Source organism: Mustela putorius, unplaced genomic scaffold (assembly GCF_011764305.1).
Source record: "Mustela putorius furo isolate JIRA1106 unplaced genomic scaffold, ASM1176430v1.1 tig00000660_pilon_pilon_pilon, whole genome shotgun sequence".
Taxonomy (NCBI): Eukaryota; Metazoa; Chordata; class Mammalia; order Carnivora; family Mustelidae; genus Mustela; species Mustela putorius.
The window spans coordinates 467625-494031 of NW_025421437.1; the positions used below are offsets into that span (position 1 = coordinate 467625).

The 26407-nt window shown below is 37.6% G+C and overlaps 1 protein-coding gene across 4 annotated transcripts in view; it reads right to left on the minus strand.

Annotated features, from left to right (window-relative positions):
* RAB27A (RAB27A, member RAS oncogene family) overlaps positions 1 to 26407 on the minus strand; it is a 79345-nt gene that overhangs the window by 16511 nt on the left and 36427 nt on the right. For 3 of the 4 annotated variants that reach the window (XM_004779230.3, XM_004779229.3, XM_004779231.3), the window contains 3 exons: positions 12413 to 12587; positions 4711 to 4796; positions 2281 to 2384 (listed from right to left, as the gene is read on the minus strand). In XM_004779230.3, the coding sequence (XP_004779287.1) occupies positions 2281 to 2384; positions 4711 to 4796; positions 12413 to 12565 (343 nt within the window). In that variant the 5' untranslated portion in view covers positions 12566 to 12587. Of the gene's footprint in view, positions 1 to 2280; positions 2385 to 4710; positions 4797 to 11655; positions 11840 to 12412; positions 12588 to 26407 lie in introns of those variants that run through there. The other variant, XM_045082994.1, reaches the window with a different exon arrangement.

Below are 26407 nucleotides of genomic sequence, written 5' to 3' on the forward strand. Positions count from 1 at the left end.
CAATAATGATGTTTAATAGCATTTGTTTATTTTGGAGACTCCAGGAAGTGCAATTATTGGTGATTTTTCCTTTTATTTCTTCCTTCCTAATTTTTCTACAAAGACTGAATTAATTATATAAAAAGCAAATTAATCAATTCTTTAAAAAAATCCCACTAAGAAAAAGACACATACATAAGTAACTACTACAACTCATAGTGGTTAAAAGCCACTAAAAATCCTATAGGTAGTACAAAATATAATAGCAGTTGACAGGAAGGAAAAAATTTAATCCAACTACAGTTACAGGAAATTTCATGGAGCCCATAATTTGCCATATTTTAAAGAATAAGCAGAACTCCAACCAATTTTTTAAAAGGGGTGGTTATGGAGGGAGTGGGTGTGGGGACCGCTTTTAGACAGGCAGAATAATAGGAATAAAAATATACAGGCAAAAACATGTAAAATATATACCTGTTGGGCTCTTATACCATTCATGTGAGGTTACAGAAACAATGTTTAGAAATTCAGACTACTTTAAAATTTCTTTACAAAATAGGCTGCCACTCAATGAAGAATACTTAAGGGCATGACTTGCTCATTCTCTGAGCTCTAGGAAGATAGGTAAGTGAATACAACACTACCTGATTCCTTCCATGTAGCAGGCTGAGAGAACTCAGCTTTCTGTTCAGTCTTCTGAATTCAGCAGGGCTCACCTTTCGATTTGCATGTATCCCCTTTCCAAGGGGCATGAACAGCTTTGGAGTCAAGGGAGAACTGACTGTCAAGGCAGCCTGCAAAGGAAGGGTGCAGACCTGCTCTCCTCTCCCCAGGCCACTCAGGGCCAGGAGCCAGCTACTTGTTTAAGGCAACAGTGCCTTTGTTCTAGCCTGCACCCCCCAAAAGGAAGAAATAAATAATCCCTATAATATTCAAAATGCTAACAGGCAGGGGGAAAATAAAATGTATAGACAATAAATTACTGTTCCTAGTGAAGATTTGATATTATTATCTTTGATCCTCAACACTAACTTTTTTTTCCAAAGGCGGGTTGGGGGAGAATAGTTTCCATTGAAGATATGAAATCCTCAAAATGTGTAAGTTTTCTCTACCTAATGTGCAGTAAGAATTCTCTTACACTATAAGGATAACAAAATAAAATGTATACATTACACATAATTTCACATAATTTTTTTATTTATCTAATCAGCTAAAAAGTCCAGATAGGCAAGATTTATCTGTCTCAGAATTTCCATTTTTATCTGTGAAAACAGATGGGTTTATGACAGTCCTTATCCTAAAATAAAGACACGTCACTTGTCTGAATCTTCACCCACAGTGCTTGTGAGGATCAGGTACAAAGTATGTGAAAATGCTTTGAAAATCACGATGCACCATGTAAATTACTTATTTAAAAACTCATTCTTAAAAATAAGGTTATTAAACCAAAAGGCTATCAAAACCACAGCCAATGACTTCATTGTAATACCAAAACACCAAGTTATTTTTTAAATTGTCGGTATTTTAAGTCCGTATTTTCATTTTAAGGATTTGGATGTTAAGAATTTAACACCACAGACTTCCCCAACAGATTCTCTGGGTTTACACTAATACAACTAATGGAGAAAAATGTAAATTTGCAAGCTGTTATTTATTTGATCAAGTGATAGGATTTTAAGTGGCTGTTAGCCAACCATTTGGGAGATCAGAATCTCTGCAAAGAGCCAAGATGAGCGTGTGTGTATGTTTACATACTTGTCTGTGTACAAGTGAGTTTCTGTGTGTGGCTATAGTACTGGGGACCACTTTTGCCAATGTAATTTTAGAGTCTTCCATGATGAGATCCTTCTGGCAACCTCCCTGACGTTAAAAGGAAAAAAGGGAACTCTGAGTAAAGAAGAGACATGGAGCCAGGGGTATTATCTTCTAAGCCTTCAAAAGATATTTATGTCTATGTAACAGATGTATTACATCCTGGTGATATAAATTCTGACAGCATAAAATAGGCAAGCAGATACTCAGAGATTTAACTTTTATAGGTTTCTCTTTCCTTATCTATAAAATGGGTAACAGCATCCTCTGTTTTCCACATGTAAAGTGCTGCCATGTGCCACCAAGATAAGAACTACTCAACAAATCAAAGTTAGTATTACTAGGAAAAGCAGAGTATCTCAGTAATCTTTCCTCCAAAGTAAAATAGTACTAGGAGCTCCTCCAAAACAACTTAAAACAGAAGTAGAATTTAAGAGAGCACTGTATTGTGGGAAGTGGGGAGTGGGAGATGGAAACAATAGCACTTACTTATCCAGTTTCTGACATTGAGGAAACTCTGCTCATTCGTCAGATCAAAAAGCAGAAGAAACCCCATAGCATCTCTGAAGAAGGCTGTTGTCAAGCTACGAAACCTAGGAACGTAAAAGCAGATAGGTCAGCTAAATCATGACCCCACTCCTGAAATATAAAACTACCAATAGTGCCCTCAGTCTCTTTCAATAATTCATCAATAACAAATTAGATGTTTAATAATGTGCCATTGTTTCTAATAACTTCACATTATACATGCAAATTGTATCTCTTTATTACACAGGATTTAGCAAATTATGCTACCAAATAGGTATCTAAAGTCAGAAAGAATACTTGAAAATATACTGAGACTTCATAAAACACCAACAATTACCAAAGCTGTATTTGGAATTCAGTCTTACAGAGAACAAACTGATGGATACCAGAGGGGAGGGGGAAGGGGAAAAGGATGAAACAGATAAAGGAGATTAAGAGGACACTTACGATGAGCACTGAGAAATGTATGGAAATGCAAAGTCACTCTATTGTATACCCAAGATGAATATAACACTGTATATTAATTATACCAGAGCTAAATAAAAATAAATAAAATAAAAATGGTCTCTGTAGATTTTTAAAAATTAAAAAAACAAACTGGATGGTGATATTCCAAAAGTATGTAAGACATTTATTGCTTACATAAGTTTATGTGTTAATGGAACATGTGATTTGAAAAATCAGACTGCTAGACAGGGATCACAAGAACTAGCTCATGATCCCATAGTCTCAGTCAAGAATTTACTTAGTCAAGGGGCACCTCGGTAGCTAAGTCATTGGGCGTCTGCCTTAGCTCAGGTCATGATTCCAGCGTCCTGGGATCGAGCCCCACATGGAGTCCCACATTGGGCTCTCTGCTCAGCCGGAAGCCTGCTTCTCCCTCTCCCCCACTTGTGTTCCCTCTCTCGCTGTGTCTCTCTCTGTCAAATAAATAAATAAAATCTAAAAAAAAAAAAAAAACAAAAAGAATTTACTTAGTTAAATAGGCCTAAAGCAATGGTTCTTGCTATGTATGTTTTCCTTATCCCGAGAAAGTTCCGCTTCACTTGATGTTATAGTGGGTTCCGTTACCTTTTAATTTCAGTCTCTAAAGAGGTCTCATAAGTCTGCTAACCATTTCTTTGGCTTTAAGGTGGGAGTAGTATTGACTGAGACCATATCCTTTCTTGGTACTCTCTCTTCTAAGGCTTTATCCTGCCATCTCTCCTCTCCCTCTAAAAGTCAGTTTCCACTTTATTTTTATGTAAAGTCAGCAACTGACAGGCAGAGATTCCAGGAAAGAAAATACTAGTATGAAATTGCCATCTAATCTTCTAAGTTTTCTCCAATATTTCTAATCAATGTTTTTACAAAAAGAGTCCTTATCTTTTAGGAATACATACCAAAGTAGTTATAAATGAAAACATCTGACATTTGGAATTTGCTTCAAAATAATTTGGTGGGTTGGATAAGAAGGGATGGAGGTATATGTGAAATAAGATAGGCCACAAATCAATGACTACTGAAACTGGGAAATACGTATATGATTTTATTATACTATCCTCTGCAGTATATCTTTGAAGATTTCCATAAGAAAAAGTTAAAAAACAGAACACTTCAGGGGTACCTGGGTGGCTCACTCAGTTAAGTGTCTGACTCTTGGTTTTGACTGAGGTCATGATCTTAGGATCCTGAGATTGAGCCCCAAGTGTGGATTCAGCCCACTCAGTGTGGAGTCTGCTGAAGTTTCTATCTCCCTCACACCCTCCCCTCCCCCACCCTGGCACATTCTCTCTCTCAAATAAATAAATCTTTTTTTAAAAAATAAAAAACACAATACTTCAAAGAAACTGTGAGAGAAAACAGTAGCTATAACTAAAAGAAATTTTATATCAAGATTTCATGCGACTTATTTTGATCAAGCAACTTCTGACCATATGAGTTAATTCTAATCAGATTTTCTGTGAGGTTTCAATAACCAGGTAAGAGTAATGCATGTAATTCTGAAGTTGTCTTTTTAGCTGTGTAAACAGCAAAGGTAAATGGAGAAAAGTGTGTAAATCTTAAAGAACAAGAACATGAAGAACAAGAAGAACAAGAACAAGCAAAACGAAGGAGGAGGAGGAGGGAGGTGGAGGAGAAAGTAGGAGGAGACAGGAGAAAGACTGAAGAAGTAGAAACTGTATAAGTAAGATAGTCTATTTGGAAAAGGATTCATTTTTCCTTTGACCTTGTATGAAAGAGACATCATTATCATTTCAGACTGATAGATTTCCTGCTAATTTAGCAGCATGTCTGATCTAGGTCCAAGTCAACTAATCAGCTGGCGTTTTCCTGCTCAGGTATGGTGTGAAGGGCATAGCTGGTTTTCCCTTTCCTCCAGTAAGGAACACATAACTAAAGATCTCATACCTCTCCTGCCCTGCTGTGTCCCATAATTGCAGATGGATTCTCTGGCCTCTGCCAATGGCTCCATCGGGTCCATTGGCTCTATACACCTAAAATAGCAAAATGAAAGAGAAAAAGAAAACTTTTGAAAACCATTAATTCTTCTCACTTTTCTATTCAGTAAAGATCCCATAAGCATCTAGACTTCTAAAAAAATTCCATCTGGAACGCAACCTTATTTTTATATTAGTCCAAATAATTGTCTTTGGATAATACAATAATTTGTATTAAAACATAAATATACACATTATATATTTTTATAAATATATTATTAAATATATATAACACATAATTTGTATTAAAAAATAGTCTGCTTACTTTTCCTCAAAGTTCCCTCAAGTCACTAGTATTTTTCCCTAGCCCATCTTTAAAAAGTACTCTAAAGCAATTTTATAGGAAGGACCTCTGACGACCTCTTCCTCCATAAAAGCAATGAAACGCTGGCAAAAATGTCAAAATTCACTTTTTCCAAACACTGAAAATTAAGACTCACAATGTTCCAAGAAGCATCTAATCAAGAAAAATGGCTGAATATCAGTAAAAACAGTAAACTTTGTGCTGTTTTAATTTATCCTATTCCCAAACCACTCTTCCAAGCTCCTCAGTAGCCTTGAAAACCAAGAAATGCACTATTATGGTAGCTATGAAAACAATCAGCATAGTAATCACTGAAGGGGGTAGAGGCAAAACAGGTTTGAAGCTACGCAAAGTCTCATCTCCAGAGAACCATCTGAAAGTTGCCTTTAAAGCTCCATTCCCAGGCCTTGACTTGACTTTGCTAAACCCAGAGCTTGCTCTATAGTAACCTTACCCTTAGGGCATTTGTTGAAAATAATCCAGACCAATTATTTAACATCACAGCTACCAAAGGCAGCAGTACCAACTGGGGCTAACAAAATCCTAACCAAAAAACTTGAAGACAAAAATAAGGAAATGAGATGTCCATGGGGAGATTTGAAAAGTTCCAAAATATTCCTTGGAATGTACCAGGCCAGTCTCATACATAGTGTTGTACATATGCCTGGGAAAGACTTGAAAAGAACCAATTATCACATCTCTAGTTAACTTTGAGGCTCTTTTCAAGCAGGAAGTGAAAGCTAAGGCAGAGTTGTGAACTATCCATAGGAGCATTAGCACCTGTCCCAAAATGAACACACACACATACAGAGTGTGTCATAAAAAACTGAAAGACTTACTGATTCAAGAAATCTGACTACTCAGAGGCACCTGGGTGGCTCAGTCAGTTAATTGTCCGAATCTTGATTTTAGCTCATGTCATGATGTCAGGGTTGTGAGATAGAGCCCCATGTCAGGCTCTGTGCTCAACACAGAGTCTGCTTGAAATTATCTCTCTCCTTCTCCCTCTGCCCTTTCCCCACCTTGGGAAAGGGGAGAAATCGGATTCCAGAGTTGCCAGATTATATTATTTAAAATGTCCAGTTTTCAACAAAGTTTATGAGACACAAAAAGAGACAGGAAAGTATGGCTCATACACAGCAGGGGAAAAGAAATCAAGAGAAACCACCCTTAAGGAAGGCCAGATGTTGAACTCATTAGAAAAAGATTTTAAATCAGCTATTATAAAAATGTTCAGAGAACTAAAGGAAATCATGTCTAAAGAATTAAAGTATAAGGGCTCCTGGGTGGCTCAGTTGGTTAAGCATCTGCCTTCAGCTCGGGTCATTATCCAATGGTCCTGGGATCAAGCCCTGCATCAGACTCCCTGCTCAGTGAAGAGCCTGCTTCTCCTTCTCCCTTTGCTGCTACCCCTGCCTGTCCTTTCTTATTCTCTGTCTCTCTAAAATAAGTGAATAAAATTTTTAAAGAATTAAAGAATAATGCCTCACTGAATAGAGAATATTAACAGAGACAGATAATATAAAAAGAAAATGGAAATTCTGGAGTTAAAAAGTACAATAACTGAAGTGCAATATTCACTAGAGAGTTTCAATAGCAGACTAGAACTGGCAGAAGAAATAACCACTGAATCTGAAGACAGGTCAGTTGAGTTATCTAGGCCATGGCACAGATGGAAAAAGAGTAAAGGAAAATGAACAGAGTCTCAGAAACCTATGGAACCATCAAACATACCAACATATACATACTGGCAATCCTAAAAAAGAAGACATACAGAGGCAGAAAAAAATTTGCAGACATAATAACCAAAAACCTTCAAAATTTGATGAAAAACATTCATCTGCATATTCAAGAGGGCACCAATAAATTAATAGAGATTGACTAGACACTTCATCAAGCTGTCAAAATCTGAAGACAAAATGAGAATCTTAAAAGCAGCAAATAAAAAATGATTCCTCACACACAGGGATCTAATAAGTCTAACAGCTGATTTGTTATTAAAACCAATAAAAGCCAAAAGGCAGTAAGATGACATAAAGTGCTGAAAGAAAAAAAAAGACTATCAACCAAGAATTATTGTTTAAAATCGAAAGAGAAAGTAAGACATCCCCAGATAAACAAAAACAAAAAATTCATCACCAGCATACTTGCTCTATAAGGAATAATAAATACAGTGCTTCAGGCTGAGATAAAAGGACATTGTGCAGTAAGTCAAATCCATAAAAAATGAAAAGCACCAGAAATATAACTACATAGATAAATATAATAGAAAGTATAATTTATTTTTTTATTCAATTTAAAGTATTTTTAATATTTTTAAATTTTAAATTAAGTACTTTAAAGTATTTTTTAATTCTTTTCTTCCATCTGATTAAAATACAACTGCATGAATAATTATAAATCTGCTGATTTAGACACATTGTTAGACACATAACATAACAAGATAGAATTTGTTTGACAATAAGTGCAAAGGAAGGAGTAGGAAGTGAAGCCATATGTAAACACAGTTTCATGATAGTAAAGAAATTAAGTTGGTATTAATCTAAACTAGATTGTTAAAAATTAAAAATGATAATTATAATCCCTAGGGGAATTATTTAAACAAAACCTCAAATATATAGTAAAAATAATGACAAGGGAATTAAAATGAAATACTAGAAAGTATTTAACACAAAATAAAGTAGTCATGAAAAAACAAAGGAACAAAAAATAAGACACATAGAAAACAAGTAAAAAAAGGCAAACATAAATCCTTTCTTTTCACTAATTATATTAAATATAATGAACTAAGGCACGTGGGTGACTCAGTGAGGTAAGCCTCTGCCTTTGGCTCAGGTTAGGGTCTCAGGGTCCTGGAATCGAGCCCTGCATCAGGCTCTCTGCTCAGTAGGGAGTCTGCTTCCCCGCTCTGTCTGTCTGTCTCTCTGCCTACTTGTAATCTTTCTGTCAAATAAATAAATAAAATCTTAAAAAATGAATATAAATGAATTAAATACTCCAAATAAAAGGCAGAAATCGGCAAAATGGATTTAAAAATAAGACCCAACCCTGTACTGTCTACAAGAGACATACTTTAGATTCAAAGATACATAGAGGTTGTAAATAAAAGGATGAGGGTGAAATACCATGCAAACAGTAACTAAAAGACAGCTGGAGAGGCTACACTAATACCAGAAAGAAAAAAAAAAAAAAACCTTTAAGACAAAAACTTAATAGGGACAAAGAAGGATATTTTGTAATGATAAAAGGGTTACTCCATTAAGAACATATAGGAAAAAGTGTTCATCATCATTAGCCATCAGGGAAATTCAAATCAAAACCACATTGGGATACTACCTTACACCAGTTAGAATGACAAAAATTGACAAAGCAAGAAACAACAAATGTTGGAGAAGTTGTGGAGAAATGGGAACCCTCTTACACTGTTGGTGGAAATGCAAATTGGTGCAGCCACTATGGAAAACAGTGTGGCAGTTCCTCAAAAAGTTAAAAATAGAGCTACGCTTGTGACCCAGCAATTACACTACTGGGTATTTACCCCAAAGATACAAATGTAGTGAAAAGAAAGGCCACATGCACCCCAATGTTCATAGAAGCAATGTCCACAAATAGCCAAACTATGGAAAGAGTGGAGATGCCCTTCAACAGACAAATGGATAAAGAAGATGTGGTCCATATACACAATGGAATATTACTCAGTCATCCGAAAGGATGAATACCCAACAATTGCATCAGCATGGATGGGACTGGAGGAGATTATGCTAAGTGAAATAAGTCAAGCAGAGAAAGTCATAATACAGTAAAACAATACAACACACTGTGGTAGAACAGAAGACAAAACCACATGACCATCTCTACAGATGCAGAAAAAAAAAAAAACCCTCTGAAAATATTTAATGTCTTTCAGATAAAAACTCTCAAAGGTAAAAAAGAATGTCAACTTGAAAAACAGCATCTATGAAAAACATAGAGCTTACATTACAATTAATGGTGAAGGTCTGAATGCTTTCTCCCTGTAATCAAACAAAATGAGGATGTCCTCTCTCATAGATTCTATTCAACTTTTATTGGAGGTTCTTGCCAGGGTAATTAGGCAAGAAAAAAAAGATATCCAGATTGGAAAAGAAGTAGTAAAACAGAAGATGACATGATCTTGTATATTGATATATAAGGAATATTTATATTCCATAAGGAATATATATATATAATATATATATATATCCATAAGGAATAAACACACACACACACACACAATTAAAACTACTAAATAAGTTCATCAAGGTTTCAGTGTACAAGAAGAATTTACAAAATAAATTGTATATGTCTATACACTGGCAATAACAATTCAAAGTGAATTAAGAAAACAATTCAATTTCCAGTAGCATAAAAAATAAGATACTTAAGAATAAAATGAACAAAGAAGCATAAAACTGACACTTTGAAAGCTATAAAACATTGTTGAAAGAAATTAAAGATCTAAATAAATGGCAAACTATCTCATGTTCATGGGTCGGAAGATGTAATATTGTTAAGATACTAATATTCCCCAAATTGATCTAAAGATTCAGTGCAATCCCTATCAGAGTCTCAGCTGGCTCCTTGGTAGAAATTGATAAGCTGAACCTAAAGTTCAAATGGAATTTCTAGGAATCCAAAACAATTCTGAAAAAGAAGAACAAAGTGGGAGGGAGGACTCGTGCTTCCCGATTTCAAAACTTAGTACAAAGCAGAGCAAGGTAAGTACTGGTTTAAGGATAAACATCTAGATGAATGGAACAGAATTGAGGGTCCAAAAATATACACTTATATTTATGGTCAACTGATTTTCAACAACAGCATCAAGACCGTTCATGGGGGAAAGCATAGTCTTTGCAATAAATGCTGCTGGTACAACTGGATACCCCTATGCAAAAAAAAAAAAAAATTGGACCCCCTTCACACCATATATAAAAATTAACCCAAAATGGACCATAGACCTAAACATAAGGGCTATAAGGGCTATAATTTTTATATATATACATATACATATGGATGAATATATTCTGGATAAATTATATATATGTATATGTATATATATGTATGTGTATATATGTATGTACATATATGTATACATATACACATGTATATATACATGTATATGTATATATGTATACATATATAAATTATATATACATATACATGTATATATATGTGTGTGTATATATACACATTGATATATATAGTATATATACATGTATATGTATATATATAATTTATCCAGAATATATTTATCCATATATATATCCATATCTATAAATAGATATTTGTCCATATATAGAACATTTATCCAGAATATATTTTTAAAACTCTTTAAAGTAAGGAATAAAAAGACATCCCATTTCCAAACCAGCAAATAATCAGAATAGACATTTCTCCAAAGATGATATACAAATGGCTAATAAAGCACATGAAAGAAATGATTGCTCAAAAATATCTGTCATCAGGGAAATTTATGTCAAAATTATAATGAGATACCACTTCACACTCACCAGAATAGCTATAATCAAATAGACAATAACAAGAATTGGTGAGGATATGGTGAAAATGGAAAACAAGATTGCTGGTAAGAACGTAAAATGGTGTAGCATCTTTAGAAAAATCTGGAAGTTACTCAAAGTTAAATAGAGAGTTATCATAAGGCAAATCAATTCCATATAGCATAGGTATATACCCAAGAGACTTGAAAACATAAGTCTACACAAAAAATATATATGACTGTTAATGGAAGCACTATTCATTATAGCCAAAAAGTAAAACAACCCAAACGTCTATCAATAGATGAATGGGTAACAAAATGTGGCATACCAATACAATGGAATATTATTCGGTCACACAAAAGAATGAAGTTATGATACATGCTACAACATGGATGAACCTTGAAAACATTATGCTAAGTGAAAGAAGCCAGACAGAAATGGCCACATATTGTATGATTCCATTGATGGGATATGTCCAGAAAAGCTAAATCCATGGAGAATAGATTAGTGGCTAGCAGGAGGATAAATGGGGAATGACTGCTAAAAGGCACAACTGTGAATATACTAAAACCCACATATTGTACACTTTCTTTTTTTTTTAAATATCTTGTTTATTTATTTATTTGTCAGAGAGAGAGACAGACAGACAGACAGTGCACAAGCAGGCAGAGGCAGAGACAGAAGCAGGCTCCCCACCGAGGAGCCCAATGTGGGACTCGATCCCAGGACCCTGGGATCATGACCTAAGCCGAAGGCAGTGGCTTAACCCACTGAGCCACCCAGGTATCCCTATTGTACACTCTCAATGGGTGGATTTTATGTCATGTGAATTATATGTCAATAAAGTGATTTTTTAAAAACAAGGTTATAAAATGGGAATAAATATTATCACATATATATACTGATTCTAGCAATTATATGTCAATACTAAAAATTTAATGAAATCCTATTCTTACTCAGTGGGTCTGAGTCTCTAAGATTCTCTGACACTGGAAGAAAAGACCTCAAGTGAGTAAGAGGGAATTAATTCTTTTACCCTAGAAGCCAGACACCATTTATCTTTTCCAGGTAGAATATGATCCAGTGAAAGATCTTTGTCTCTTGGCCACTTGTTGACCTGCTTCATGGTAACAGTCAGTTTTTCAACAAGAAATATAGTTCATGATGAAGGCCATCTTCTCTCTGCAACTCTGATACAGTGACCTCCTCCCCTACCTCCACCAGCATAACTTTCAGTCCTATGGTCCCTTAAAGAAAAGAAAAAAGAGCCTCTTCCTTCACCATCCAGTAGAACCTCCATGTTCCCTTGGTTACTTCCCAAGTCAACATAGACTAGTGGCATTCTCACTCCCACGCCAACCTCACCTTCCTGGCAGGAGCGATGAGTCTGCCACTTAGTGTTCCATGTGGGATTGAATTAAGACAAAGGCTACTAAAAATGACATCAAAGGTAGAAGAAATAGTCCACAAAACAGGAGCAGAATGCTAGGGGGGTTTGTAGGCTTCATAACAAATGTAGACAAATAACTTTGAGGTGTTCTGAGGGAACATGCATGTCAAAAGGGTATCAAGGGAAAATTTTGAAAGAAATCTTCACATTCGTCTCATTGGTTTTATAATAAAGGTCCCTCAGCACAACCTTTTAAATCACATTTCCTAGACTGAACATGATACACTTTCACATGCACCCTTCAATTTTATATTCCAAACTTTATCCTTCTAATTCCTACAAAATAAACTAGACAGACAGGCAAATGCTGATTCAGAGATCACATTTTTTATATAGAACTTACCACTCTCTTTTCCCTGAAATCAATGCCCACTGTCGTGATAAATTTGGAGTTAAATTTACCATCTGTGTACTGGTAAAGTACACTGGTCTTCCCTACTCCAGAGTCTCCCAAAGCCAAAAACTTGATGAGGTAATCGTAGTCGCCATCAGACATAATGAAGAACTCAGTGGTTCACCTATAAAATATAAACAAATGCATATTTCCTAAAAAGCCAATAAGAAATATTAGCATCTTCCATGAATAAGGTGAGTTATATTAATACCCAGTTCAATAATTACTGTTTGACACCTATACGCCGAAGGGTTCTGTGAAGATGATTAGATAGTATTCACTGTCCCCAAGGACCTAATAATTTGATAGATGAGATGTTAGTAAAATAATAAATAACAGTTTAATTTAAATTTAATGTACATATTATAGTACCATTAAGACAAAAATTCCAAGTCAGAATAAAAATTAAGAAGATAACCAGCACTAAGTCTTACATGCAGATCACACAGAGTAACAACTTTAAAAAAGAAAGAAGGAAGGAGAATGTTACAGGAATAATAATAATTCTTAGGGTACAAGTGGTTCCAATTCCCCTTTCTTTTTCAAAGTCTCCTAGTGCTAGATCCTTGGTTTTTCTCTTTTACTTGGACATCTAGGCAATTTCACTTATCCTATTCATTTTCAAAGGTCATTATAGTTGCTTCAAAGGCTATACTAAATTCACAAGTAAAATTTGGCTGTGGCTTCCTTATTTTTTTTTTTAAGATTTTGTTTATTCATTTGACAGAGAGAGAAATCACAAGTAGGCAGAGAGGCAGGCAGAGAGGCAGGCAGAGAGAGAGAGGAGGAAGCAGGCTCCCTTCTGAGCAGAGAGCCCGATGTGGGGCTCCATCCCAGGACCCTGAGATCATGACCTGAGCCAAAGCAGAGGCTTAACCCACTGAGCCACTCAGGCACCCCTGTGGCTTCCTTATTTTGATGATGGTGATGATGGTGATGATGATTATATACCGCATATTAAGTCAGACTTTTCAGAATACCACTGCTCCCCTGGGAGCTAAGTTCCAGATTTGGCAAGTCATTATCCAGAGATCACAGTTCCATTACAAAGTGCTCATCTCTCTATACTTGCCTTGGTACTCAAACAAGAAATGCTACCAATTCAGGTCTTAGATACTGACTAAAATGAAAGTCTGCCTTAGAGAAGAAAAATTCTTGTTTTCACCAACAAGACCTAATAACCATGGTAATTTTTATCTTTTATCAATGAACACTTTTCATGACTTGTTATTATTCCTTAAATAGATTGCAACTAATCAAAGTATCGGTCCAGCTGAAAATGTAGTCTATCTCCAGGAAAGGCTTACTTCTTTTTGTGCTTACATTTCTAATACCAATAAACCCTCCAGAAAAATCAGGGAAATATCCAGCTATCCCACCACCACTGACAACTCCACATGTCATTCAAACATGCATCCTCACCCATCCCATCATCACCCCCACACATTAGATGCGCTACATTAGATACTGCTGATTTTCTTCCCAATGTCTAATTTCACCCAGCCTCACATTGAGAAACTTTACAATTCTCAATGCTTCCTATGGGATTATTTTTATAGATCCTCAAAATTAATAAAAGCTCAAGGAAGGACATTTATTGATTTTCAAGGGTTCCTCCCCCCACCCCATCCTCAATTTGGTGACTCGCCTTATGCTCAAAATTCCTGAACACTGACCCCCAAGAGCCACTGCAATTTACTTCCTCATACTGCCTCAGCAAAGATCTGGGACCTAATACTCAGATATGGCTAGTCAGCTGATAAGGGCAGAGACTCCACAAACATTCATAATTCTATTTACAAACTATAAAGAATGACACTTCACAGATAACGGCTTCCCTATATTATAGCTTCTGTATTCTCAGGTTTAAGTTGCCAGTATTAATGGTATATAACAGAATTCTTCTCTAGAAGATGACCAACAGGGTACAAATAAATATTCTAGCCCATCATATCATAGGATCTCATTTAGCTCCAAGTTATTCATTAATTAGAGTTAAGAATTGAAAAGCAGGTCCAGATAATGTTTAATCATTTTGGAGATTCCTCTAAAAATAAATGAAGAAGCAGAAAGCAACTCCAAACTCTGCAATGAGAATGATACAAGACAACACTGTGGTTACCTTACTTCCTCTTTACTTTTTAATTTGAACTAAGGGTGGTCATTTCCACATCTATGTTTTTATATCAGTTAAGGTGTTGAAGAAAATGCTGTCAACAATGGCATCACTCTTCTAGAACTCTCTAAATCTACTTGAATGGAATTCAAAGACAGATCAAACTCTATTGGCTGCACCAAAATTTACTGTGTTTACTTATCACGGGAGAAGAATCACACATATAAATCTTAAGATTTTCTTTGTGAGATTTTCTATTCATATTGACAGCAATACATAACAGTTTGTTCCCAAATCAAGACATCATAAACAAACATAACAATCATAACAAACCAATACCACTACTGAAGGTATATAAATATCACCATCAAGATTAATCATAGTTTGCACTCTTCAGATCACACCTCTAGGCAATCTGCCTCGTTAATCTGAAAATAAATGTCTAAAACCTCTCACTTTCTGGGTTCAGTTTTCCAAAGGATGAAATAGAACCCATAAAGGTTAACTCATTTACATAGTCTAGAATACAAATCCCTTAACTCCAGGTTCCTGTCTGTCTCCAAGCTTATTGTCTGTTACTCACACTTCCACAAATGCATGTTGGGCTTAAAGGTGACCAGGTATTGTATCATACAAGGTAGCCTACTAGGAAACACATGACCTCCAAAGTCAAGCTGACCTGGGCTAAATTCCATGTTTCCTGCATACCTCAGATGTCTCTGAGTCTTGGATTCAGGTTTCCATCCTATGAAAAAGAAGATACTATACACTCCTTCACACCATTGTTCTAAAGATTAAACAAGATGCTTTGTGAAGCACCCAACACAATGCTTGGCATATGCTGGACACTCAGTAAATTTTAGCTCACCCTCTTTACCCCATTCTAGACAGACCAGACTGGCCCTGAAGACCTAACACAATCTCTGGAATTATCTCTGAGTCACTCAAAACACATTTCTGACTGGCTCAGAGTCATTTGCTGAGTCAACACAGAACACTTTCAAAGTAATCCTGATCTTTTTTGGCTGATTTAAAACATTTTCATTTTAAATCGACCTGACGATCGCAAAAGAAGTTATGACCAGCCTAAAAACAGGTTCAAATCTGTATAAAACACTGCAGTTCATGCTACTAAACCCATACTTGTTAAAAAAAAAAAAAAAAAAAAAAAAAAAAAAAAAAAAAAAAAAAAAAAAAACAGGGGCGCCTGGGTGGCTCAGTGGGTTAAGCTGCTGCCTTCGGCTCAGGTCATGATCTCAGGGTCCTGGGATCGAGTCCCGCATCGGGCTCTCTGCTCAGCAGGGAGCCTGCTTCCTTCTCTCTCTCTCTGCCTGCCTCTCAGTGTACTTGTAATTTCTCTCTGTCAAATAAATAAATAAAATCTTTAAAAACAAAACAAAACAAAAACAAAACTGAATGGTTCATTTTTTTTTAAGTTTTTATTTATTTATTTACTTGAGAGAGAGAAAGCAAATACAAGTGGAAGGCAGAGGGAGAGGGAGAAGCAGGCTCTCTGCTGAGCAAGGAGCCAGATATGGGGCTTGAACCCAGGACCCTGGGATCACAACTTGAGCTGAAGGCAGATGCTTAAACAACTGAGCCACCCAGGTGCCCCCTGAATGGTTCATTTTAGTTCAGAATGAAAGAGTTGAGTTCAAAGAGGTTACACCTACAAAACTACTTTAGCCACTTTGACTAAAACTAAATATATCTAATGAAAATTACTTGGGTCGGGGTGCCTGGGTGGCTCAGTGGGCTAAAGCCTCTGCCTTCAGCTCAGGTCATGGGCTCAGGGTCCTGGGATCAAGCCCTGCATCTGGCTCTCTGCTCAGTGGGGAGCCTGCTTCCTCCTTTCTCTCTCTCTCTCTCTCTCTGCCTGCCTCTCTGCCTACTTGTGATCTCTGTCTGTCAAATAAGTAAACCTTTTTAAAAAATTATTTTTGTTTTAGGGTGCCTGGGTGGCTCTGTGGGTTAAGACTCTGCCTTCAGCTCAGGTCATGATCTCAGGGTCCTGGGATCAAACCCTGCATCTGGCTCTCTGCTCAGCAGGGAGCCTGCTTCCCCTCTCTCTCCCTGCCTCTCTGCTTACTTGTGATCTCTGTCACAAGGTCACATACACAAATAAAATCTTTTTTTAAAAAATTATTTCTCTTTCTTATTCTTGTTATTCAATTCTTGAGTGGTATTTCAGGGGCCTAGTTTCCACAAAGAAAATACTTCAATCCCCAAATGTGGAAATAACGTAAATGATGTTTATGTTGGCATTTTAGAGTGGAAAGTTAAACACTGAAAACACACAGTGCAGAATTTGACATCTGGGACACTCAAACAACATTTTGTGCGTACTATTTGCAGTGAGCATTCCAGCCTATTGATGCTTAAGAAGCCAGTTCATGAAGGTTTTTCCCAATTGCATTACTTTTGTTAAAAATGGGTCAGAAGCCAAGGTCAGATGCCCACACACCAAGTACTTCACAATCTTTACCACAGCCCTACAGTAAGGTGCTACATACCAGATACTGCTTCTGCTTCCTCTCTCAGTAGGATCTCAGTGCCATTCTGTCATGAATGCCCCAATGAGAAGATAAGTAAGTGGGTCTTGGGCAGTCTATTCACATGCTAACATGGGCTCAATTCCAGCACATTGTTCAGAGAAAAAAGTAGAGGTCAAGAACATGGACTCTAGAACCAAATCATCTGGATGTGAATCCAGTCATTTCACTTTTTTTTTTTTTTAAGATTTTATTTATTTATTTGACAGAGAGATCACAAGTAGGCAGAGAGGCAGGCAGAGAGAGAGGGGGAAGCAGGCTCCCGGCTGAGCAGAGAGCCCCATGCGGGGCTCAATCCCAGGACCCTGGGATCATGACCTGAGCTGAAGGCAGAGGCTTTAACCCACTGAACCACCCAGGCGCCCCCCAGTTATTTCACTTTAGAAAATTCGATCCCTTGGTGTGCCTGGGTGGCTCAGTCCATTAAGTGACTAACTCTTGATTTCAGCTCAGGTCCTGATCCCAGGGTTCTGAGAGGGCCCCAGCCTGGAACTCTGCACTCAACTCAGAGTCTGCCTGTCCCTCTCCCTCTGCTCCTCCCTCTTCACACTCTGTCTTCCAAACAAATAGATAAATAAAAGTTTTGTAAAATAAATAAAAGAAAAACAATTTTTTTAGGAATTTCCAAGGGGAAATTATTTATTTTATTTTATTTATTTATTTGACAGAGGGAGATCACAAGTAGGCAGAGAGGCAGGCAGAGAGAGAGAGGAAGAAGCAGGCTCCCTGCTGAGCAGAGAGCCTGATGTGGGGCTCAATCCCAGGACCCTGAGATCATGACCTGAGCCACCCAGGCACCCCAGAAATTATTTTCAATCTTAGTCTTAAAGACTTAGTCAATTAGCCAGATGAAGGAGCTGCATAAAGAGGAGCACTCTTACAAGAAGGGAAGATTTTATGTGGGGGCCCAGACACAATACAGCAAATACATGAAACCACAAGTATTATAATGAAGACCACTAATTAGACTGTGCACAGAAATATACTCTATTTTTAGATAGAGAGATATTAATATCATACATCATTTCCTAATTTTATATTACAATTTCCTGTAATACAGCTGTAATATAATGGTCATATGTTGTGTTAAGAAAAACAATTTTTAAAGAAAATGTAATCCCTCTTGCCTCAGGTTCCCCATTTTAAAAATGGGAATGGGGGCACCCAGGTGGCTCAGTGGGTTAAGCCTCTGCCTTCAGCTCAGGTCATGATCCAGGGTCCTGGGATTGAGTCTGGCATCCTGGCTCTCTGCTCAGTGGGGAGCCTGCTTCCTCCTCTCTCTCTCTCTCTCTCTCTCTCTCTGCCTACCTCTCCCCCTACTTGAGATCTGTCAAAAAAATAAATAAAATCTTTAAAAATAAATAAATAAAAATTAAAATGGCAATGATTTTTTAATTAATTTTTATTTTATTAATTCTAGCATGCATATGCTTTCTTATTTTAACTTCTTTATAATTGGGGTGCATCTTACATTTCACAGTCTTATAACTCATGACATTTTTAAACTGTTACTCAATGAGATAGCACTGGAGATAGTTATGTGAAAAATCTGTCATTAGCATCCTATAGTAAGATCACAAAGCCACCATCAACACATTTTAGAACTGATGAAGTGGTAAACCTATTTCAGAGGCTGTTGTAAGGACTGAGTTAATGTGAACATGAAGAGTTTAGAACAGTGTTTGGCACACGGTAAATTCTGTATAACTATTAACTGCCATTAGCACCATCATCTTGCAATCTAGCCTCCTACAGTCAATATGCAGGCTTACTTTCTTTCCTAGAACTGTAAGAAGGAACTACGCCCCTAAACTAAAAATTAATGAAGGTAAAAATAACAATCTATGAAGAGCACTTGAACCAAAGTTTATTTTTTTATATTCTGTATCTCCTTCAGAAAGTGGCATCTGAGATACCTCAAGGAAATGTCTTCTAAAAAGTCAATTATGACCCTAATTTGGGACCTGCACTTTCTTACTCAGTTCACTTCAATCTCTCCTCCCTACACAAATATTTTTTCAAAGTGCTCTCCACCCTCACTCTCACCAGATTAACAATAGAAAGCAAGGAACACCCACTTCCTCAACATAGACTAAGTGGTGATAATTGCCTGCTGAGAGAAAGTCAATGATCTTCTTCCTTATTTAAAAAAATAAAACATATCTTAATCGGTCTCCAGGGAATAAGATAGAAGAGAGTGGTTTTAGTTAAGAGCAAAGAATTAGATTTCTCTCCCTCCCTCCATCATCCCCCCACCCCCCCCCAACACACCACCTAGCCCAAATACTCCGTAAAGCTTCCTATGAAAGTCAATCATAGACTCAACCTTAGGATCCCCTAGCATGAGGCAGAATCATTCTGAAACTGCCTCAGATAAGGGAAAGTTTTCCCTCTATCACCCATACTTAATAGAGGGCCAAGAAAAGAGGGATAGATAATATTAACTGAATAACCACCATGTGCCACAAACAGTACTAGGCACGCATGATATTATTTTACCAGCATATTAGTTTTTTTTTTTTTAAGATTTTATTTATTTTATTTAACAGAGATCACAAGTAGGCAGAGAGGCAGGCAGAAAGAGAGGGAGGAGGAAGCAGGCTCCCCGCCGAGTAGAGAGTCCAAGGCGGGCTCGATGCCAGCACCCTGGGGCCACAACCTGAGCAGAAGGCAGAGGCCCTAACCCACCGAGCCACCCAGGCGCCCCCCAGCATATTATTCTTAAAGAAGACTCAATGGTCTGTACAAACCTTGTACTACATAAAAAGTAGTACTACATTAAAAGTAGTACTTTTTATGTACTACATAAAAAGATGTTTTCTTGTGGGGACGCCTGGGTGGCTCAGTGGATTAAGCCTCTGCCTTCGGCTCAGGTCATGATCTCGGGGTTCTGGGATCGAGCCCCGCATCAGGCTCTCTGCTCAGCAGGAAGCCTGTTTCCCCCTCTCTGCCTACTTGTGATCTCTCTCTCTCTCTCTCTCTGTCAAATAAATAAATAAATAAATAAAATTTTTTTTAAAAAAAGATGTTTTCTTAATATGATGGGAAGTAGGCCTGGGTTCAAATTCTGACTCTGTGCATGACCTGGTCTGAGTTCTTTACACTAAGCCTCCATTCTTTCAACTATAAAATGGAGATAACAATGATTATTAAGTGACATTAGCCCTGGAAAGCTTTTAGTGCATTGCTTGGTGTATGTTAAATGTTCAATAATTGAAACTTGTCTTTAGATATACTATTACTAGTAACCTCATCAAGTTCTCAGCAAGGCATGTCATTTTGTGATCTACTCTTAATTTAATCCAGTACCTCAACCTCTAGAAAATTCATAGGAAAAATTCAATTTAGGTGCAATCACTTATGAGGTCACTATCTGATACAAAAACTATCTTAGTATTCCAATCTAACACTGAGTTTTATCTGTGTAAGTTTTGGCAGTTTCAGAGCTGGAATGTTCATAAGTTGAATGCTTTAATTACCAGAAGAGGAAACTGAATGAAGCCCAGAGAAGACAAGTGAATATTATAAAAGCAATCAGCAGGTTAGATGTGGAGCTAGGCTAGATCCCTAGGCTTCTAAATTATAGTCCTGTATCCTTTTCTAACAGATCATGATTTTTATTCTCTCTGTATCCTTTCCTTCAAAGCCAGGAACCTCAGGTATAGTTGCTTTGATTCAAGAATCAGTTTTCTGTGGTACCAGCCAGATACAGAGATGAATTACTTTATAAGTAAGGCTTACACTCAGGAAGTGGAGATGAAGGGCCTGTACTTCTGCCTCTCAGTCACAAAGCTCTTCTTCTGATGTGCTCCCCTCGGGAGACAGATCTTAAACTGAGGGCACATTTGCCTCTTGTTGGTCATAGCAAATGTAAGACATTATGTATGTTGATCCTTGTGCCATCACCTGTAAATCCTCTTTATGTAAGTTTTTCTTGTGGCTTCAAAATGGAGGGAGAGCAGGAAAATCATGAAGTTTTTCATTTCCCTACAGATATTTTTGATATTGAACTTGGTGCTTTCTTCTCAAATCAAGATTATCTCCTGTGGTTCCACCTGAAGCTTTCTATAAGGATATGTCTTTGGGCTCATTCAATCACTCTTTCATTCATCAAGTATTATTTTAGTGCCTATTCTGTGCTTGGTGCCAGAGCACAATGGGAAGCCAATACTCAACATGGAAACCTTACACTTTTAGCCACATCCCCATCTATGTTCTCCTAATGACTATAACCACTTCTTTGGGTTTTCAAGAAAAGCCAATCCTCAAGAACATTTTAATCCTCCCTTGTAAACATAACACAACAGGATATCAAAATTCACATCCCCCTATTGCTTTTTCCCTGCCGATAAGTGCTCAAGTCATACGTCTTGCATGCATATAAAGATACAAAAGGAATAAAAATGTAAAGCTCAACAGGGAAGAAACAGAGAGCTTTAATAGAGAAGCATGATGTATATTGTAAATCATTTTTGCCGGACAGTATTTTGAATTTCTTAGAAAGGCTAATGAAATATTACAGTGTTCCTAGAGAGCTTATGGACTTCACTTGCCTTGCCCAACGTGATTTTCTATGTAGAAATAGGAAAATGTGAATGTAACTATTACTTTTCAGATAAAACACAAAACATCAGCATTTTTGAGAACTATATTGCCTCATGTTCTGTCATACATATTAATGTCCTCTTATTCAAGGATTCATTTCAAGAAAGATGTTCGCATACCAATGACTGGCACAGAATAAAGTCTATCAGTGTTTTTTAAATTTAATGTTAAAAAGCAGTAGGCTTTTCTTGTTTTGTTTATGGTCACCATTGCTGACCCCCATTCCTGGCATTCTGAAGGACATATATGATAGCAACAGCAGAAAAGGGGAAGAGAAATCATACACAGTGGGGCAGTACAGGAAAGGCATTTTACAATGTACCAAGACAGGAGCAGGGACTTGTGTTTATCAAATAAGCCCTAGCGACAACGGTCTTAGATCATTGCAATTCCTATACCGTAAAGTCAAAGTCAATTCACAGGTCTGTGAATTGGCTTATACATTTTAAAGCATTCACCGTAGCACATACCCTCCCCAACGTCCATAACCCAACCACCCTCTCCCTACTCCCCCCATCATTTACCCCCATTTAAACAAAGTAAAAAGACTATCTTGTAGCAGATGATGGTATTCCAACACAGCAAGTTATTCAGAGAAAAAATAAAAAGACCTGTAAATACCATTAAATATACATTTCCAAATACTAGCAGGACATCCAAACATATCTTTACTTGTAAAAGCTTCCTCCAGACATTTGCAAATCCTTTATGAGTATTAAAGAAAAAGATGAGAGTAAAGAAAAATTAAACAGTCTCAATCCAGGACTTGACCCATTATTTCGACAATGTTACCATTAACCTCAGTAGGTGAGCAACATCACCCAGTAAATAAATAATACAAGCAACTACACATTAGGGAAGAAGGGGACACAAATTATTCTTGTAAATAGAAAAGTGTTCTTCTCCAAGACCATTGTGGAATGACTCAAATGATATACCAGTTGTTTTGTTGTTGTTTTTTAATTTATGGAGACCATTGATTGATTCATTTACTTCAAAGATGTTATTTGTTGCCCAAGCCTGTTTTAGGATCAGAATATGAGTGTTTATAACAATTTGTGGAAAGTAAACACTGGTTGTTAAATGACGCAGTGTGTGATAAGTACCTCTTGTTTTATAGATACAAGGTAATAGGGAAAGGGCACAGTATAGAATATGTCATTTATAAAATATGGGCTATACTGTGACAATAGGAGTGGCTGTTTGGTTTGCTGAGTAAGATGTCAAACAATGTGAAAGCAGCCCCATAATGGGCACAACCATATGTGACTGCAGTGTTCAACCCATGGCTCAATATGCTTCTTAATGACACCATGATCCTGGAAAATCTCCAAGAATTTGATACAAGTGTGAAATTCTGTAAAGTCTACTCCCATGCAGTGGTTGCTTTTTATACATACACAGAAGATAGTTTTAACAGACATTGAAGTCAAGGTCTTCTGTGTTCAAACAACAGGATACCACCACCTACCTGGGTAGAGTGAGAAGCAAAATGCCCAAAGGATAGCGATATGTGACAGCTCTTCTTACAATTACAAAAGATTAAAGCTTGAACACTGATCTTGTGGTTTTAAGCCTGGTGCTTTCCCCCAATACCTTAAGAATGACACTGACTCATCACAAAACTCTCAAAGAATGTAGTGAAAATATTTTCCGAAAGTGGAAATGGAGGAGTGACGTAAGCTACATGGAAGATGGGATAGCTGTGAGCCCAACAGGTTGACAGAGGGAATTCTGCTCTTAACAACCCAAATGGGGGCATTTGGCTATGTCAGGGTGCCACCAAAGTCTGGGGCCTGGGACTAAAAGGCAGAAATACTAAAAGTGACAGTGCTGCTACCCCAGCCAGGGCCGTAAGGATGACAAATCAAGCGGCACACAAAGGACTTGATATTGGAATGTGCATTTCCAAGATCGCAAAACACACACATTTTCATTTTTCACTTAGAAATAGAGTTAGGAGTTCTGCCAAGCCTTATCCTCCCTGAGCATGGAACATGTATGGTGAGACCTTAGACCAGCACAGACTGGCTCTCTCTTGCATCTCATCTGCTTTAAGTTTTGTGTATGTGTGCTGCCACACAGGAAAGGTGTTAATTTGTCAGGAGAAACACATCAAATCAAGAAGCAAACCACTGCACTTATGAAGTAGTGATGATGCTTCTTTCATTCCAAGAAAAATTTTAAGAGGGTAAAAGAACCTACAAATTACAAGCAAGATCTACTGAGGATCACTGTCCAAATAATAAAGACAATTAGATAGTGATCCCAGAGTGGAAAATAACTAGGGAAGAAAGGAGCTCCCTTATCACTCCCTTTTTAAAAAATGAGAATGTGAGCACTCTGTATTTATTCATCCTTATAGAGAAAGTGTGTCCAGAATATATATCCCCTCCCTGTCTTTCCAGACCCAACCGTTGGCACACTAGGATATTGTTTTCCCTGTGTTTTGTAAGTATGATTTTTTTTTACACTATATTGTAATCATTTCACCGATTTCTTCAGCAAAGGACAGGAACCATACTTTAACTTTTCTGCAATGAGAGAGGCTCGTACCCTCACAATTACAGGGTGGGGCCTTGAGAGCTCCCATCCCACATGCCCTACCCCAAAGGCTAAACTGAGCTGTTGGTTTGGTACACAGATGCCTACAATGGCGACTACAATGCACCAGGTATGGTTCCACTTTTCCCTTGTCCTGCCTGCCCCACCCCCTCACCTTGGGTTGGTCACATCACAGCACAGCTATTCTCCCAGGAAGATGCTCCCCATGTACATGGCGGCTTACTAACACACACGGTTCCAACACTTCACAGCAGGCTTTCTTTTCCACAGTCTAACATCCACCCTACAATTTCCCCATGTTGGGTTCTAACAGCCTTGTTTCTAATAATTACCCTTCTGCCATGATCTCTCTACTCTCTTTTTCCCCTTTCTGGCTTTCTTGTGTCTTGTCTCCAGGTACTTTTCCCAAATTCCAGTTTATGAGTGCAGCAACTGACCTCACATCGATAATGGCCGGGCAATGAATGCACATTTTTTGGTAACACGGTGAGCTGCCATGTTAACTTCAAGGTATTAGACCCTCCTTAGTAAACTCAAGAGCTGCTGTGTCCTCAAGAACTTCTACTTTTCCAGTAAGGAAAGGAGCTTTCTTCTATCTATTCCTGGAAATACAGCCATTTCAGAAATACAAATGCTTCTCAATACGGTGTTAGTTTTGGTTTTCCCATAAAATTAATGAATAGGCAGCATACTGGTACAAGCTGGTCTTGAGTTTAAAACATCTGTAGAGGCCCCTGGGTGGCTCAGTCAATTAAGTCTGACTCTTAATCTCACCTTAGGTTTTGACCTCAGCCTCATGAGTTCCAGAAAAAAAAAAAAAAGGCAAAAACACCAGTAAATATTTCTACCATACAACAACCTTTGAGAGAGAGAAAGAATGCATGAGCAGGGTAGAGAGCAGAGGGAGAGGGACAAGCAGGCTCGCTGCTGAGCTCAATCCCAGGACCCTGAGATCATGACCTGAGGCAAAATCAAGAGTGGGCCGTTTAACCAACTGAGCAACCCAGGCACCTCACAACGTAGTCCTTTCAAAAACACTGAAATACTTCTGCTCTGTGAGGGAGACCATCAACAAAATGAAACAGCAACCTACTAAATGGAGAAATTATTTGCAAGTCATATATACCTGATAAGAGGTTGATATCCAAAACACATGAATAAGTCATACAACTCAACATTGGAGAAAAACAAATAACGTGATTTAAAAATGGGCAGAGGACCTGAATAGACATTTTTCCAAAGAAGACTTACAGAGAGTCAACAGATACATGAAAAGACGCCCAACATCACTTATCATCAAGAAAAGGATAATCAGAACCACAATGAGGTATCATCTCATACCTGCTGAATGGCTATTATCAAAAAGACAAAAGATAACTTTATGAAGATGTGGAGAAAAGCCAGCCTTCCTAGACTATTGGGTAGGAATGTAAATTGGTACAACCACTGTGTAAAACAATACCGAGTTTCCTCAAAAAATTAAAAAATAGAACCACCATATAACCCAGTAATTCCACTTCTGGCATTTGTCAAAGAAAATGAAAAAACTAACTCAAAAAAATCTGTGTACCCCATGTGAATTGCAGCATTATTTACAACAGTTAAGATAAGGAAAAAACTGGGGGCGCCTGGGTGGCTCAGTGGGTTAAAGACTCTGCCTTCGGCTCAGGTCATGATCCCAGGGTCCTGGGATTGAGCCCCGAATCTGGGCTCTCTGCTGAGCAGGGAACCAGCTTCCTCTCTCTCTCTGCCTACTTGTGATCTCTCTCTCTGTCAAATAAATAAATAAAATCTTTAAAAAAAAAAAAAGATAAGGAAACAACCTAAATATCCACCAAGAGGTGAATGATAAAGAAAATGGGATAGATACATACATACACACACACACACACACACACACCCATAAAAAAGGAAATCTTGAGTGTCTGAATGGCTCAGTGGGTTAAGCCTCTGCCTTCAGCTCAGGTCATGATCTTGGTCCTGGAATGGAGCCCAGCTTCAGGGTCTCTCTGCTCAGCGGGGAGCCTGCTTCCCCCACTCTCTCTGCCTGCCTGTCTTCTACTTGTGATCTGTCTGTCAAATAAATAAATAAAATCTTTGAAAAAA